Source organism: Nerophis lumbriciformis, linkage group LG14, assembly GCF_033978685.3.
Source record: "Nerophis lumbriciformis linkage group LG14, RoL_Nlum_v2.1, whole genome shotgun sequence".
NCBI lineage: Eukaryota > Metazoa > Chordata > Actinopteri > Syngnathiformes > Syngnathidae > Nerophis > Nerophis lumbriciformis.
The window spans coordinates 34,195,398-34,214,895 of record NC_084561.2 but is presented as its reverse complement, the minus strand read 5'-3'; the positions used below and the strand labels follow the sequence as shown (position 1 = coordinate 34,214,895).

General features: G+C 41.8%; 1 protein-coding gene across 1 annotated transcript in view; it reads left to right on the top strand.

The window, feature by feature from the left end:
* Positions 1-19,498, top strand: part of LOC133616393 (insulin-like growth factor-binding protein 3) — a 113,031-nt gene that overhangs the window by 20,632 nt on the left and 72,901 nt on the right. The window contains exon 3 of the mRNA XM_061975586.2: positions 10,593-10,712. Within this exon, the coding sequence (XP_061831570.2) occupies positions 10,593-10,712 (120 nt within the window). The remainder of the gene's footprint in view (positions 1-10,592; positions 10,713-19,498) is intronic.

Sequence of the window (19,498 nt, the reverse complement as noted above, 5' to 3'; positions counted from 1 at the left end):
CACACACACACACACACACACACACACACACACACACACACACACACACACACACACACACACACACACACACACACACACACACAAATTAGGATGAATGTCGGCGATATTAACATTAAAAAAGCAGACTCTGTCGCATATCAAATCAAGCACTTTCACACTTTTTCACTTTCACAGCGTGGTACATGCAAACCTCACGGCTCATCTTGAAGCGTCTCCCCCTCACGCCAGATGCCATTGTGTATAGAGGCACGGAGCTCCGTCACGACGAAACGAGAAAGCATGAAAACTAGCTTTTACCGGGTTGCTGAAGCCAGTCGCCTCGTTTCACTGCCCCAACTCGCCAGAGACAGGAACAGACCCAACAAAGCAACCAAGAGAGCCGACTCTTATATATATATATACATATATATATATACAATCTGCTGTACAGTGTGTATGCTTGGGTCCTATTTTTAGGAACACTAATACAAAACCTCACAATAACCTGATTGAATGCTAAAAACTTAATGACAGGCCGCCTTAAAAAACGGAATGGCATTTTACATTTTTTAACTGAATGAGACACCCAGAATGTACAAACCCTGTTTCCATATGAGTTGGGAAATTGTGTTAGATGTAAATATAAACGGAATACAATGATTTGCAAATCATTTTCGACCCATATTCAGTTGAATATGCTACAAAGACAACATATTTGATGTTCAAACTGATAAACATTTTTTTCTTTGCAAATAATCATTAACTTTAGAATTTGATGCCAGCAACATGTGACAAAGAAGTTGGGAAAGGTGGCAATAAATACTGATAAAATTGAGGAATGCTCATCAAACACTTATTTGAAACATCCCACAGGTGAACAGGCAAAGTGGGAACAGGTGGGTGCGATGATTGGTTATAAAAGTAGATTCCATGAAATGCTCAGTCCTTCAAAAACAAGGATGGGGCAAGGGTGACCACTTTGTCAACAAATGCGTGAGCAAATTGTCGCACAGTTTAAGAACAACATTTTTCAACCAGCTATTGCAAGGAATTTAGGGATTTCACCATCTACGGTCTGTAATATCATCAAAGGGTTCAGAGAATCTGGAGAAATCACTGCACGTAAGCAGCTAAGCCTGTGACCTTCGATCCCTCAGGCTGTACTGCATCAACAAGCGACATCAGTGTGTAAAGGATATCACCACATGGGCTCAAGAACACTTCAGAAACCCACTGTCAGTAACTACAGTTGGTCGCTACATCTGTAAGTGCAAGTTAAAACTCTCCTATGCAAGGCGAAAACCGTTTATCAACAACACACAGAAACGCCGTCGGCTTTGCTGGGCCTGAGCTCATCTAAGATGAACTGATACAAAGTGGAAAAGTGTTCTGTACTCTGACGAGTCCACATTTCAAATTGTTTTTGGAAACTGTGGACGTCGTGTCCTTCGGACCAAAGAGGAAAAGAACCATCCGCATTGTTATAGGCGCAAAGTTGTGATGTCTGTGATGGTATGGGGGTGTATTAGTGCCCAAGACATGGGTAACTTACACATCTGTGAAGGCGCCATTAATGCTGAAAGGTACATGCAGATTTTGGAGCAATATATGTTGCCATCCAAGCAACGTTACCATGGACGCCCCTGCTTATTTCAGCAAGACAATGCCAAGCCACGTGTTACATCAATGTGGCTTCATAGTAAAAGAGTGCGGGTACTAGACTGGCCTGCCTGTAGTACAGACCTGTCTCCAGTTGAAAATGTGTGGCGCATTATGAAGCCTAAAATACCACAACGGAGACCCCCGGACTGTTGAACAACGTATGCTGTACATCAAGCAAGAATGGGAAAGAATTCCACCTGAAAAGCTTAAAAAATGTGTGTCTTCAGTTCCCAAATGTTTACTGAGTGTTGTTAAAAGGAAAGGCCATGTAACACAGTGGTGAACATGCCCTTACCCAACTACTTTGGCACGTGTTGCAGCCATGAAATTCTAAGTTAATTATTATTTGCAAAAAAAAAATTAAGTTTATGAGTTTGAACATCAAATATCTTGTCTTGTAGCGCAGTCGACTGAATATGGGTTGAAAAGGATTTGCAAATCATTGTATTCCATCCATTTTCTACCGCTTATTCCTTTTGGGGTCGCGGGGGGCGCTGGAGCCTATCTCAGCTACAATCAAATCAAATCAAATCAAATCAACTTTATTTATAGAGCACATTTAAAATTTACCACAGGGGTAGCCAAAGTGCTGTACAATGAGCAGGTTAAAAGATAAAACGAGTACCGAGCAAACACAACACAACACAAACAGAACACGATAAAAAAAAAAAATAATTAAAATAGAATTAATAAAAACATAAAAACATAAAAACAGGATCACAGCAGGTGTATTATGGGGCGCCATTGCAGGATGGATATCACTCAGTGTTAAAAGCCATGGAATAAAAGTATGTTTTTAAGAGAGATTTAAAAACAGGAAGAGAGGAGGCTTGTCTAACACTCAGGGGTAGGTCGTTCCAGAGCTTGGGAGCAGCAACGGCGAAAGCTCTGTCACCTCTAAGCTTCAGCCTTGTGTCAGGGACCGTCAACAGCAGCTGATCGGCTGATCTTAAGGATCGGGTGGGGCAGTAAGGCTGAAGGAGGTCGGAGAGATAGGTTGGCGCGAGGTTGTTTAGACATTTAAAAAGAAATAAAAGGAGTTTAAAATGTATTCGGTAACGCACAGGGAGCCAGTGAAGGGACGCTAAAATAGGGGTGATGTGCTCACGTCTGCGGGTCTGTGTTAGCAGACGAGCAGCAGAGTTCTGCACGAGCTGCAGGCGGGCGAGGGAGGCCTGGCTAATGCCAACATACAGGGCATTACAATAATCAAGACGAGTCGAGATAAAAGCGTGGATTAATTTCTCAAGATCATGTCTTGATAGAAGCGGTTTCACTTTCGCTATTTGGCGTAGTTGATAAAAGCTTTTTTGAACGACGCTGCTGATTTGTTTTTCGAATTTAAAATCTGAGTCAAACTTTACCCCCAGGTTTGTGACAGAGTCGCTGAGATACGGGGTCAGAGTGCCGAGGTCAACGTTGGGGGAGGGAGAGCGACTTGGACCGAACAACATAACTTCTGTTTTATCTTCATTTAGGCTCAGGAAGTTAGCTGAAAGCCAGACTTTGATGTCGTGCAGGCAGTCAATAAGACGTTGAACCGTGTTATTTTGTGCCAAGGGAAAATAAATCTGGCAATCATCGGCATAAAAATTAAATGCAATACTGTACTTCCTAAAAATAGAACCAAGGGGGAGAAGGTAAAGCGCAAATAAAATTGGGGCAAGGATTGAGCCCTGGGGGACCCCATGTGGTAAAGGAGCTGTGGACGACATAAAACTGTCTACTTTTACACAAAAACTCCTCGGGCGGAAGGCCAGGGTACACCCTGGACAAGTCGCCACCTCATCGCAGGGCCAACACAAATAGACAGACAACATTCACACTCACATTCACACACTAGGGCCAATTTAGTGTTGCCAATCAACTTATCCCCAGGTGCATGTCTTTGGAAGTGGGAGGAAGCCGGAGTACCCGGAGGGAACCCACGCAGTCATGGGGAGAACATGCAAACTCCACACAGAAAGATCCCGAGCTGCCTGTTTATATTTACATCTAACACAATTCCCCAACTAATATGGAAACGGGGTTTGTACATGAAAATAAAGAATGTGGGATTTACAATATTAACTATGAACGATAAAACACTGAATATTGACAACATATGAACGTCACTAACCCTCTCGATCGACAAGCGAAACGTAACAAAAATGCAACAAACACAGTGAAATATGAACGTAAAGGGTAATAAAAAAAACCCACCTACAATCTGATATAAGATAACTTTTCTTGCTGAACTTTGTTGTAAAAATCTCCTTCCGCGTTTGTCCCTGACACCCGCATTTCAGGTTGGCCGCTCTGGAAACACTCTGTGGAAACGCCCCCCACCCACAGTGCTTGGTGCCTCGTCTGAGCTGCTGTGACTTAAATTACCATAGTAACTAATTAGATTACCATAGTAACTAGTTGGGGTGTAATGGTATGTGTGTTTGAATTTAACCGTTTCGGTACGGGGGTTCCGGTTCGGTTCGGAGGCGTACTGAACGAGTTTCCTCACGAACACATGAAGTAGCCGCCTAAGCTAAAGTCTTAACAAGCTGCTCCGCTTCCTGCCTTTGTCTCCTACACAGCGCCCAGCATTGTCCCACCCACACAACCATCTGATTGGTTACAACCTTAGCGGTAACAGCCAATCAGCAGTGCGTATTCAGAGCGGTAACAGCCAATCAGCAGTGCGTATTCAGAGCGCATGTAGTCAGTGCTTCTGCGGTGGGGTTAGCAGATAGGTGTTTAGCAGGTGAGCATCAGGCAGCGGACTTTCCCCAAATTAAAATAAACACCTCCCAGTCAACTACTAGTAACATCACTATGAGCCCGTTGACCTTCTAGAAACAAACTGCAGCTCAGCTCGCTCAAAGTCCTTGCTTGAGGTGAAGGCTAATTAGCTTTTAGCGTAACGTTAGCTCATTTTGCGGTGTGTGTGTGTGTTAGCTCATTGTGCGGTGTGTGTGTGTGTGTGTTAGCTCATTGTGTGGTGTGTGTGAGTGTGTGTGTGTGAGTGTTAGCTCATTGTGCGGTGTGTGTGTGTGTAATCATTAGGAAAGGAGCAGCCTAGTTTTGAATGGCAGGGTCCCTGCTATCACATGTTGATAAAAATATAACATTTACATAATAAAAATCAACTACAGGCTTCCCAAATGCTGTAATAAATTAAGCATGATGAGTTGACTTGAAACTGTTTAATGTTGCACTTTTTATATGTAGAAGAAAAGTTTTGTCATTTTATTTAATCTGAGCAACAACTTGAGGCAGTTTAATGTTGATTAACGTGGGCAGAATTATTATAGTGTTCCCACTGTTAAAAGGATAAAGCCATTGTTTACACATTTGGTAAATAAATAACCAAAAAATTGATATTTTGTTGTTTTCTTACTCTACCGAAAATGAACCAAACCGTGACCTCTAAACCTAGGTACGTACCGAACCGAAATTTTTGTGTACCGTTACACCCCTAGTAACTAGTATATCATGAAAAAGCGCAGATTCCAACCATTGAAATACTTTGTATAGTTCAAGACTTACGGTCATTTGAAAACATCACTGCACATCATAATGGAAGCTACAGTTTCCATCTTAAAGATCTAAAAACATTATTTGCGAATGTCCGTTGGGCCAGATTGAGAAGATTAATGGGCCCCCGGGCCTTAGTTTGCCCAGGTCTGATCCAGACACTCAACGCTAGCTCTGCAGCCAGGTCTCGTCGCCCGCAAATCGTCCAGTCTCTCCACAAGGACTGCAATGTGGCAGAGAGCCAGCAGTTTGTCTTCATTGCAAACATGACCATGTTCAAAAGGCTCCCCCAAACAGATCCAAAAATTCACAAAAAAGCACCAAAAAGTACCGTAGAAGCACTAAAGTGCCACCCTTTGTTGCGCATCCTCGAAAGGGCCCAAATCAAAATGGAAAAAAAAACAAAAACACATGAAAACAAGAGGCAAACACCAAGAACACAAAATAAGGATACACAAGAGCGCAAAGCTCCTGCAACCAGCAGCCACTACTGCGACGCAACTTGTCAAATTGTGAAAATATTAAATCAATATTATATGGATGTTTTATATTAAGTTACGATCGAAGCAGCATTAAAAACAAATCCCTTAGATTCAGCACTGCTGCCATCTAGCTGCATGTGTGTGTATCGTTTTTTTGGGGGTTGGTTTTGTGTGCGTGTATCCTTCTTACATGGATACTAGCGTGTGAACACAAATAATGAAAATCTCCCCTGTCCCCACGGACACCTCACCGGGATTTCTTAGGGCAGGGGTCTTCAACCCAAAATGTTGAAAGAGCCATATTGGAACAAAAATTAAAAAAAAAAAAAAAAATCTGTCTGGAGCCGCAAAAAATGTAAAGGCTTATATAAGTCTTATAATGAAGGCAACACATGATGTAAGTGTCTATATTAGTTGTATTAGCCTACTATCAATATGACTTTAAAAGCCTTATATCCGTGTTATAATGAAGGCAACACATGACACAAGTGTTTATATTTGTTATATTAGCCTACTATCAAAGGCTGATCAAATCTTTGTTGACAGAAATGTTGCATTTTAATTTTTATTCTACACATTTTTGCAACATTGGAAATCATTAGTGAAACTGAGGCTTCTCACAGGATGAAATAACTTCTGGAAATTACTGGCTCAGAATGGCCAAAGGTATAGATGTCTGTGTCCAAGTTTAAGGAAACGGCAGGCTGTTTTCTTCTAATGGATTTATTACAATCTTTGCAAGCTGGTTAACAGTTGCTGTGGTCCGGAACAACATGGCACACAAACAACTATCACACATGCAGCCAATATTACATACATATAATGTGTCATGAGACATGCAAATATACATTGAATACACAGAGGACATAAAAAGTAAAGGAAATTAAATGAGCTCAAATATACCTACAAACGAGGCACAATGATGCAATATGTACATACAGCTAGCCTAAATAGCATGTTAGCATCGATTAGCTTGCAGTCATGGATTGACCAAATATGCCTGATTAGCGCTCCAGCAAATACATAAAATCAACAAAGCTCACCTTTGTGCATTCACGCACAGCATACAACGTTTGGTGGACAAAATGAGACAAGGAAGGAGTGGCATAAAACACGCCTTTCTGTGGCAGCATCGGAGAAAGTTGTACATGTAAACAAACCACGACGAGTTCAAGTATCGCTGAAATTCGTTGGGCAAAACGGTGCTTGCCAAATACTCTCATCAGTGAAGCATGTTTAATGTAAACAGTGGGATTTCTAACAATTAGGAATGTCTGTGTCATGTTTTTCCACCTACAGAAAATATATTAAAACAACATTTTTTATTTTTTTCTTCATCTTTTTCCATTTTCACACATCTCTGAAAGAGGTCCAGGGAGCCACTACACTGCAAAAACTGAAATCTAAGTAAGATTAAATACCTCAAATAAGGGTGATATTTGCTTATTTTCTGTCTGATAAGATAATTCTTCTCACTAAGCAGATTTTATGTTAGATTTTATGTTAGAGTGTTTTACTTGTTTTAAGGGTTTTGGTCCTAAATTATCTCAGTAAGATATTACAACTTGTTGCTGAGATTTGATGACCTATATTGAACAAAACATGCTTGAAACTAGAATATCAACTGTTGCTAAGCTGTGTCATCAACACTCACACGTATAAAACTACTTTTTTAAAGTAATATTTTCTTACTTCAAGTATGAAAAAAAAAAATCATGATTTTGACACAAATGTGTCTCATAATTAAAACAGATGACAGCCATATGGACTTTGCTGTTTTATTTTCAATGAAACAATAGAAAATACGTACTCATATAGTAGTACAGTTGGCACAGTACAGCAAACGGACAGTTAATATTCAAACATTTAACATGTGACATTTCAAACTATTTTGAACAGAAATAGTTCATGCACATTCAGGTAAATTCTTCAAAATTACAATAAAAAAAACATTTGGCGCGATGATGTCATGTTATCGATGGAAAAATTCATTTTTAGACCATATGGTTTGCCTGAGCGGCTAGTGGACCCCGAGAGTAACAAGCGGTTGCCTTGTTGCCTTTCCATTAAGAACAATAAATTAGTTTTTAGTATAAGTAAATGTAATGCTGAGCGCATATCATTATGTCAGGATAATGGCACTAGCATTTACTTAATTTAAGAATATTTTTCAACATATTGAGCAAAAAGGTCACATATTTTTTTTTCTATCAAGAAAAGTGCACTTTTTATTAGTGAGAATATTCTTATTTTAAGGTATTTTGGGGTTAATTGAGGTTAGCTAATTTTACTTGTTTTGGAAAGTCTTGACAAGACGAATTTTCTTGTTCTATTGGCAGAAAATTTGCTTAGTTCAAATAAAATACCCCAAATTTTTGTATTTTTTTTCTTGTTTTTGAACTGACTTTTTGCAGTGTAGGTCCTGACTAACTATTTGAGAAACACTGCCCTACATATTGCATATAAGTTCTCTACTGCTGATTAAACATCATCAGTTCTGATTACCGCATTTTTCGGAGTATAAGTCGCACCGGAGTATAAGTCGCACCTGCCGAAAATGCATAATAAAGAAGGAAAAAAACATATGTAAGTTGCACTGGAGTATAAGTCGCATTTTTGGGGGAATTTGATTTGATAAAACCCAACACCAAGAATAGACATTTGAAAGGCAATGTAAAATAAATAAAGAATAGTGAACAACAGGCTGAATAAGTGTACGTTATATGAGGGATAAATAACCAACTGAGAACGTGCCTGGTATGTTAATGTAACATATTATGGTAAGAGTCATTCAAATAACTATAACATATAGAACATGCTATACGTTTACCAAACGTATCTGTATATTCTGTATCTGTCACTCCTAATCGCTAAATCCCATGAAATCTTATACGTCTAGTCCAGGGGTCGGCAACCCAAAATGTTGAAAGAGCCATATTGGACCAAAAATACAAAAACAAATCTGTCTGGAGCCGCAAAAAATTAAAAGCCATATTATATACAGATAGTGTGTCATGAGATATCAATTGAATTACCGTATTTTCCGCACTATAAGGTGCACCTAAAAACCACAAATTTTCTCAAAAGCTGACAGTGCGCCTTATAACCCGGTGCGCTTTATATATGGATTAATATTAAGATTCATTTTCATAAAGTTTCCGTCTCTCAACTACGGTAAACAGCCGCCGTCTTTTTTCCCCGTAGAAGAGGAAGTGCTTCTTCTTCTACGCAAGCAACCGCCAAGGTAAGCACCCGCCCCCATAGAACAGGAAGCGCTTCTTCTTCTACTGTAAGCAACCACCCGCCCGCGTAGAAGAAGAAGAAGCGCGCGGATATTACGTTTCATTTCCTTTGTGTGTTTACATCTGTAAAGACCACAAAATGGCTCCTACTAAGCGACAGGGATCCGGTTCATGAAAAGACGCAATCTCTCCATCCGCACACGGACTATTTCACAGCAACTGCCTAAAGACTTTCAAGAAAAGCTGGCTACTTTCCGTGCATATTGTAAAAACAAGATAGCTGAAAAAAAGATCCGGCCAGAGAACATTATCAACATGGACGAGGTTCCACTGACTTTTGATATTCCTGTGAACCGCACTGTGGATACAACGGGAGCACGTACGGTGAATATTCGCACCACAGGGAATGAGAAGTCATCCTTCACTGTGGTTCTAGCTTGCCATGCTAATGGCCAGAAACTTCCACCCATGGTGATATTCAAAAGGAAGACCTTGCCAAAAGAGACCTTTCCAGCCGGCGTCATCATAAAAGCTAACTCGAAGGGATGGATGAAGAAAAGATGAGCGAGTGGTTAAGGTAAGTTTACGCGAAGAGGCCGGGTGGCTTTTTTCATGCAGCTCCGTCCATGTTGATATACGACTCCGTGCGCGCCCACATCACGCTGGTTTTTAATATATTATTAAAGTTTGACTGACCTATCTGACTGTTTTTTTGACATTCCTTTAGCGCAGTTAGATGCGGCTTATAACACGGGGCGTCTTATAGGTGGACAAAGTTTTGAAATATGCCGTTCATTGAAGGCGCGGCTTATAACCCAGGGCGCCTTATGGTGCGGAAAATACGGTAAGAGGACTTAAAGAAAACTAAATGAGCTCAAATATAGCTACAAATGAGGCATAATGATGCAATATGTACATATAGCTAGCCTAAATAGCATGTTAGCATCGATTAGCTTGCAGTCATGCAGTGACCAAATATGTCTGATTAGCACTCCACACAAGTCAATAACATCAACAAAACTCACCTTTCATGCACAACATTAAAAGTTTGGTGGACAAAATGAGACAGAAAAAGAAGTGGCATAAAACACGTCCTAGAAAGTCGGAGAAAGTTATACATGTAAACAAACTACGGTGAGTTCAAGGACCGCCAAAATTAGTAGGACAAAGTGGCACTAGCCAAATACTCGAATCAGTGAAGCATGTTTAATATAAACAGTGTGCTTTGTAACAATTAGGGAGGCTTGTGTCATGTTTGTCCTCCTACAGAAACCATATTAACACAAAAAATTATATTTTTTCCCCCTCATCTTTTGCCATTTTTCATACATTTTTAAAAAAGCTCCAGAGAGCCACTAGTGCGGCGCTAAAGAGCCATGCGGCTCTAGAGCCGCGGGTTGCCGACCCCTGGTCTAGTCTCTTATGTGAATGAGCTAAATAATATTATTTGATATTTTACGGTAATGTGTTAATCATTTCACACATAAGTCGCTCCTGAGTATACGTTGAACCCCCGGCCAAACTATGAAAAAAACTGTGACTTATAGTCCGAAAAATACGGTCCATGTCATTAAACATGTACTGGAAGGTAGGAAACTGCTTTTTTTTTGGTACATTTTCATGACATTTCCGAAAAACAAAGACTTTTCTAAAGTTGGCAAACAAATACAAGTACACTGTTGATCATTTGGACACGTTTGCCATGTTCCTGCAGGGCCCATGTCGGCGGGAGATGGAGAGCATCCTAAATAGTCTGAAAATCAGCAATGTACTCAACCCCAGAGGCGTTCGCATACCCAACTGTGACAGAAGAGGTTTCTATAAGAAAAAACAGGTGAATAACTCATGCTTTTTTTCCCCTCCAAAACACACACCTGCAGACATGCAAATAGACTTGCCACGTGCCTGAACGTTTCTAAAGAATCCTCATTAACTCACCCACCCACATGTGCACAATCCCTTTTTTTTTTGCTGCTCTGGTTGCCTTGACAGCCACATCAACACCATATTATCTGAATGACTAACTCTAGTAAAATGCACTGCAGTCGTCTGACTCACGCCACATAGGAAATGAGGTCGGTCAGGTGTGTTTGTGGGTGTGCGGTGTGGGAGAACGTGGGGGGTAGGGAGGTAAGAGTGTGTGTGGCATGGTAGATGTGGCGGGCAGGAGAATGTGTGGATGGCGAGCATGTTTGATGGTGGTAGTTTTGGCGTAGGGAGGAGTGGAGTGCTGTTGGTGAGGCAAAAACAAATAGTGGTTTCATTTTTCTTGTCTGTGGTATAGACTCGGGGCCACCCAAAGTCAACCCATTTTGGAAGATAGTGGCAAGAAAACAAGGAAGCTAAAACTTGTTTCCAGAGGCCACTTTTAGACATTGACTGTGCTATTAAAGAGGGCCCACCATGTGTGTCCATCCTGGCTTTGAAGGGTTAGGTAAAATATTTCTGGGTGATGACAAATGTGGAGGATTCAAGTATACAATAGTGTTGTCCTGAGACCAATGTTTTCAAATGTATTTCGATACTTTTCGGTACTTTTCGATACTTTTCTAAATAAAGGGGAGCACAAAAAATGGCATTATTGGCTGTATTTTAACAAAAAATCTTAGGGTTCAGTAATACATATGTTTCTAATTGCAAGTTTGTCCTTAAATGAAATAGTGAACATACAAGACAACTTGTCTTTTAGTAGTAAATGTCATGACTTGGTCCTGGGTGTTTGCTTTTCCGGAAGGCAACGGAAAGTTGGCTCGGGCGAGACGGGAATGTGAGTACATGATTGTTTATTACTATCAAAAAAAGTACAAACGAAAAGCGCGCACAGTGGCGGAGAACAAACTATGAAACCAAAAAACTATAGCATTAATAAACAAAAACTTACTTGGCTTGGACTAAAGTTGCAGCATGAAAGATGGACATGAAAAACCAAGTGTCAGGAATGTGAAGAGCATCAATGTGGGATGTCGCCAGAAAGACAAACTGAAAACAATGAACTTAAATACTACAGACATGATTAACAAAAACAGGTGCGTGACTCAAAACGTGAAACAGGTGCGTGACGTGACAGGTGAAAACTAATGGGTTGCTATGGTGACAAACAAGAGTGCACAATGAGTCCAAACGTGAAACAGGTGAAACTAATGGGTAACCATGGAAACAAGACAAAGGAGTGAAAAGCCAGAAACTAAAGAGTCCAATAACTAAACAAAACAAAACAAAACATGACTAATACAAAACATGGTCACACAGACATGACAGTAAGTAAGCAAACAAATGCCCCTAATTTAGCTGCTGACATATGCAGTAACATATTGTGTCATTGCCCATTATATTATTTTGTCGAATTTACTAAGGACAAGTGGTAGAAAATGAATTATTGATGAAAATGAAAATAAATGTAAAACTAAAGATGTCCAATAATATCGGACTGACAATATTATCGGCCGATAAATGCTTTAAAATGTGTTATCGGAAATTATCGGTATCGGTTTCAAAAAGTAAAATTTATGACTTTTTAAAGCGCCGCTGTACGGAGTGGTACACGGACGTAGGGAGAAGTACAGAGCGCCAATAGCCCTTAAAGGCACTGCCTTTGCGTGCCGGCCCAATCACATAATACCTTTTCACACACACAAGTGAATGCAAGTCATACTTGGTCAACAGCCATACAGGTCACACTGAGGGTGGCCGTATGAATAACTTTAACACTGTTACAAATATGCGCCACACTGTGAATCCACACCAAACAAGAATGACAAACACATTTCGGGAGAACATCCGCACCGTAACGCAACATAAACACAACAGAACAAATACCCAGTACCCCTTGCAGCACTAACTCTTCCGGGACGCTACAATATACCCCCCCTCCCACACACCTCAACCCCGCCCACCTCAACCTCCTCATGTCCCAAATTCCAAGCTGCTGTTTTGAGGCATGTTAAAAAAAATAATGCACTTTGTGACTTCAATAATAAATATGGCAGTGCCATGTTGGCATTTTTTTCCATAACTTGAGTTAATTTATTTTGGAAAACCTTGTTACATTGTTTAATGCATTCAGCGGGGCATCACAACAAAATTACGCATAATAATGTGTTATTTCCACGACTGTATATATCGGTATCGGTTGATATCGGAATCGGCAATTAAGAGTTGGACAATATCGGAATATCGGATATCGGCAAAAAAGCCATTATCGGACATCTCTAATAATGACACTTGTGGTCTTAGTCAGACTTCAAACCTTTGCTACTGTATATAAGTATTGGCTTCAAACACAAATACACAATAAAACACATTTTACGTACCACAAGCTGATGCGCTTGCACTTGCCTATTTTGCCAAAAACGTTGTCTTTTTACCGGTCTTCTTCTCATTAAAGACAGGCGAAAGAAGATAAGAAGAGCACAAGCAAAGCCAAACATTGTTTGCAACGGAATTTTTAAAGTACCGTATTAGGTACCATAGGGCGCACCGGATTATAAGGCGCACTGCCGATGAGCGGGTCTAGTCAAGTCTATTTTCATACAAAAGGCGCACCGGATTATACGGCGCATTAAAGGAGTCATATTATTTTTTTCTAAATGTGAAACACTTCCTTGTGGTCTACATAACATGTAATGGTGGTTCTTTGGTCAAAATGTTGCATAGATTATGTTTTACAGATCATCTTCAAGCCGCTTTCTGACATTTGCTTCAGGATGCGACGTTTTGTGGGCGCTCTTATTAACGTGGCTCACCTTCGACTGCGTCTTCTTCCCGTCATCTTTGTTGTAGCGGTGTAGTGTGCAAGGACGGGATGGAAGAAGTGTCAAAAGATGGAGCTAACTGTTTTAATGACATTCAGACTTTACTTTAATCAATAACTGAGCAGCATCTCCCCATCCGTGGCTCACTAGTGCAACAACAACGCCGGAAATGTGTCCCGTGAAAAACCGTCCGACCGGAACTCTAATAACTAAAGTTCCTTGGGTGAATAATGTAATCTCACTACACCGGTATGTTTTAGCGCTTTCATGGCGAGTTTACTGACAGATATAAGAAAGAACTTTACACTACTTTATATTAGAAAAGGCAACAGCGAAGGATGAATGTCCCATAACAAGAAGATAGAGAAAAAGAAGAAGCTTATTAACTACGGTGTCGCCACGGACTACAAAAGCGGATGCGCGCAAATTTTCAGGACTTTCAGATCCCAAATACAGAACAGCAGGTACCAGAAGGTAAGAACAGTTGCTTTTGCATTATATTGCGAAACAAAACGCAAGATAATATGTCTTACCTTATACACACACTATAATAATACTTGTATGTTGAAGCGCAGTACAATCTATTAAGCGGTGCGGCTTCATAACTTACCAAAGTGGTACTAAAACATTTTGATCGATATTTGAGCGCCGTGTGTAATGTTCTATATTTTCAGTGGTACATATGCAATTTTGGTGTTGTTTACTTGAGTCATATTGCAGTCTACACGCATCTCTTATGTGTGACTGCCATCTACTGGTCACACTTATCATTTCACCATGTACCAAATAAAATAACTTCAAAGTCGGTAAGCACAACCAAAATTATTCCGTACTTTAGGCGCACCGGGTTATAAGGCGCACTGTCGAGTTTTGAGAAAATGAAAGGATTTTAAGTGCGCCTTATAGTCGGAAAAATACGGTAACAAATCTGGCTTACATCACTTCTGGCAAACGGTCAGGGTTGATGACGTAGCGAGACGTCCGTATACATAGGGGGGTATTTGCAATATTTCACCGTCTCACTGGATGCTAGAGTCAAGGGGGAGGGTCAAGTAGAAGAGGGGAGCGGGCGGAATGATAATTGGAATTGAGTCTTTGCCTGTGTCTTCTCCCCATCAGCCATGTTGTAGTTTTTAGCACCCCCATATTGAGTGTACTGACAGATACGTATAAGTTAGAACTAGTGTTGTATGGTATACCGGTATTAGTATAGTACTGCGATACTAATGAATCATTTTCGGTACCGTCTCTGAAACGTACCGGTCCCACACCACACCGCGCCCGCGTCGTCGTCACGTCATTGCTGGTTTACGAGCAGAGGAGCATGTTCGGTGGCACACAATCACGGAGTACTTACAAGCAGACACAGTGTGTAGACAGAAAAGGGAGAACGGACCCATTTTGGCTTAAAAACTAAAGATAAAGGTGAAGTTATAACACTGAAACACCCTCAGGAAGAGATGCTTTAAGACATGGCTAGCTAGCTAGCGGCTAAAGTCCATCCGCCGTCGGCAGTGTTTTAGCTACTTCTAAATCACTAATCCTCGTCTCCATGGCAACACATAAAGTACGTTTCTTACAAGTATCATCCCTGCAGGACGAGGAATAGTTAAACATGCTTCACTACACACCGTAGCTCACCGGCATCAAAATGTAAACAAACGCCATTGGTGGATCGACTCCTAACATCCACTGTAATGATATCAAGTACAGGCACGTATCTAGTCGATACTACTATGATTATGTTGATATTTTTTGGCATCACAACATCTTCTTTCGTTTTTAAAAAATGTATATTATGTTTATAAACTCAGGAAATATGTCTGTGGACACATGAGGACTTTGAATATGACCAATGTATGATCCTGTAACTACTTGGTATCGGATTGATACCCGCATTTGTGGGTAAAGCTAATGTCAAGTATCAAACAACAGAAGAATAAGTGATTTTTACATTTTAACAGAAGTGTAGATAGAACATGTTAAAAGAGGAATTAAGCAGATATTAACAGTAAATGAACAAGTAGATTAATAATTAATTTTCTACCACTTGTCCTTAATAATGTTGACAAAATAATCGAATGATAAATGACACAATATGTTACTCCATACGTCAGCAGACTAATTAAGAGCCTTTGTTTGCTTACTTACTACTAAAAGACAAGATGTCTTGTATGTTCACTATTTTATTTAAGGACTTAACTGCAATAAAAATCATATTTTTAAAATACCCTAAGATTTTTTGTTAAAATAAAGCCAATAATGCAATTTTTTTGTGGTCCCCTTTATTTAGAAAAGTACCGAAAACTACCAAAAAGTACCCAAAATATTTTTAGTACCGGTACCAAAATATTGGTATCGTTACAACACAAGTTAGAACTATACACTACTTTGTATTAGAAATGTATTACAGAATGCATGTATGAGCCAGTGTGCCCTAAAACAAAGGAAAGAAGAAAAAGAAGGAACCTATTGACTACAATGTTGTACAACAATGTTGGACTCGTGCAAAGCTATTCGGGTAAAACGTTACCATATAAGGAGATTTCTGCTGATGTTACCAATGAGAAAACTGTCACACATTGGGCAAATTACAAACAAATTGTTCAGAAGAAGTATGAAGGAAGGCAAGATTGTTTTGTAAATATCTCCACCATGCCTCCATGGTTTGATTTCAGGGTTGTTGGTTTTTTTGCATAATAGGTCTTCTTTAGCGTAAAGTAGAGAATGCAGTGTTTCACTGGAGGGTGTCAAGCAAGGTGAAACACGGAATGGCTTGCTGCTGTGTTAAATGTTTTCTAGTCTTTTTTCCTATTATTCTGATTTAAGGAGTTCCCATTCTGAAGAAAACATGAGTCACCAAAACTACCCGAAAGCACCATGATTCAGAGATCAACCCAAGCCAAAACAACGATAGACATAATGAAAACAACCTCTCGGAATCAAACGTCCCCCTTTTCCCAAAGTTCCCAGTCATGTAAATTAAGACTTGTCGTTGTTCTTCTTCTCTATTCTGTCTGCAAATATCTAGCATTAATGTGTCAGGTCTGGTTTTAGCCATTGTGCTTGCCAACCTTTATCACCCTTTACTTAGAGAGTCGATGGGGTGCTGTGTTAAATCCGACCCAGGGAATGTGTCTTCACGGTGTGTTGCAGATTTATAACCGGAAACATTCTGAAGAGAAGACCGTGTGAACCGTCAAGGGTGACAATACTGAGAAAAAAGGGTTGTGTGGAGGGGGGTTAGGTGGGGAAGAGGGAGAGTGAGGGCAGGTTTTTGTAGAAAGGTCTGAGCAGAGTAAAATAGGTCAGATAAAACATGTTTATTTGAATCTCGAGTTTTAAATTAATTGACTTGATGTTTTGTTTTTTTCATGTTCCGAAAAACAATTAGCCCTCAGACATAGCTTGGATTTCACTAATTCCTAATTGATCAGGAGGTACAAATAAAACATTTAGACAATGTAATGCAATGCAAATCCAATCCGATTGTATGTTAGGGTTAATGGCAAATATTATTATCATTATCAATCAATCAATCAATGTGTATTTATATAGCCCTAAATCACAAGTGTCTCAAAGAGCTGCACAAGCCACAACGACATCCTCGGTTCAGAGCCCACATAAGGGCAAGGAAAAACTCACAACCCAGTGGGATGTCAATATGAATGACTATGAGAAACCTTGGAGAGGACCGCAGATGTGGGTGACCCCCACCCCCTCTAGGGGAGACCGAATGCAATGGACGTCGAGTGAGTCTAGCACAGGGGTTGGCAACCTTTACCAGTCAAAGAGCCATTTTGACCAGATTCACAAATTAAAGAAAACAATGGGAGCCACAAAAATCTTTTGAAATTTAAAATGAAACAACACTGCATACAAAGATTTTTGTTTGATTTGTGCTATGTATAAACCAGTAATGTTGTGTCGTTCGCGAACGATTCGTTCGAACGAACAAATCTTTTGAGTGAACGTACTGAACTGAATTACTTCATGAACTGATTCGTTCCTTTCTCAGTTCAGTTTAGCTCCGCCGCGACCATGCGGGTATGAGTGGAACTGGCGCATTCTGTGACTCACTGAACCCTCAACGTCGGCGAACGACGCAGCCACCTAATCATCATGGGGGCGGGGGGAGAGACTGAGCGAACAATTCGTTCACCGCGGATTAACGACATGAATAACTCAGTGAACGACTGAATCAGGACTCGCGAACCTACTGACACAGAGAACTGACTGTGTCGCGGAGGAGGACGTCACATTGAGGCTCTCGTTCAGTCACTGTGCGCGTCGTTCATTGGGTGCTAAGGGCTTGTGTCGTTCGCGAACTGGCACACACCGAGATCTGCAGCTGGGGAAGCTGTTACTGACTGACTCATGATTCGTCGACCTGCACACAGAACTGCTGCTGCAGAAGTGATTCAGGTTCACGTACTGAACTGTGCTGACTGTGGCGCTGTTCAGTCACTCATTGCCTGGTGTACTGCATGCACAGAGCTGTGTAGGGACTCGCGTTCACCCTATTTGCTGCTTCTCCCGAGAATGTTTGCACTGTACTGTACTACGCACGCCCCCACGCCCCTCCTATTTTTTGAACGACTCAATTTAAGGACTCCTCTCTGAGCTGCCACCTTACCGTGGTAGAGGAGTTTGCGTGTCCCAATGATCCTAGGAGCTATGTTGTCCGGGGGTTTCTATGCCCCCTGGTAGGGTCTCCCAAGGCAAACTGGTCCTAGGTGAGGGATCAGACAAAGAGCAGCTCGAAGACCTCGATGAAGAACACAAACCAAGGACCCAGATTTCCCTCGCCCGGACGCGGGTCACCGGGGCCCCCCTCTGGAGCCAGGCCCGGAGGTGGGGCACGATGGCGAGCGCCTGGTGGCCGGGCCTGTCCCCATGGGGCCCGGCCAGGCACAGCCCGAAGAGGCAACGTGGGTCCCCCCTCCAATGGGCTCACCACCCATAGCAGGGGCCATAGAGGTCGGGTGCAGTGTGAGCTGGGCGGCAGCCGAGGGCAGGGCACTTGGCGGTCCAATCCTCGGCTACATAAGCTGGCTCTTGGGACGTGGAACGTCACTTTGCTGGGGGGGAAGGAGCCTGAGCTAGTGCGTGAGGTGGAGAAGTTCCGGCTAGATATAGTCGGACTCACTTCGACGCACAGCAAGGGCTCTGGAACCACTTCTCTTGAGAGGGGCTGGACTCTCTTCCACTCTGGCGTTGCCGGCAGTGAGAGGCGACGGGCTGGGGTGGCAATTCTTGTTGCCCCTCGGCTCAAAGCCTGCACGTTGGAGTTCAACCCGGTGGACGAGAGGGTAGCTTCCCTCCGCCTTCGGGTGGGGGGACGGGTCCTGACTGTTGTTTGCGTTTACGCGCCAAGCGGCAGCTCAGAGTACCCACCCTTTTTGGATTCACTCGAGGGAGTACTGGAGAGTGCTCCCCCGGGTGATTCCCTCGTTCTACTGGGGGACTTCAACGCTCATGTTGGCAGCGACAGTGAAACCTGGAGAGGTGTGATTGGGAAGAATGGCCGCCCGGATCTGAACCCGAGTGGTGTTCTGTTATTGGACTTTTGTGCTCGTCACAGATGGTCGATAACAAACACCATGTTCAAACATAAGGGTGTTCATATGTGCACTTGGCACCAGGACACCCTAGGCCGCAGTTCCATGATCGACTTTGTAGTTGTGTCATCGGATTTGCGGCCTCATGTTTTGGACACTCGGGTGAAGAGAGGGGCGGAGCTTTCTACCGATCACCACCTGGTGGTGAGTTGGCTGCGATGGTGGGGGAGGATGCCGGACAGACCTGGCAGGCCCAAACGCATTGTGAGGGTTTGCTGGGAACGCCTGGCAGAGTCTACTGTCAGAGA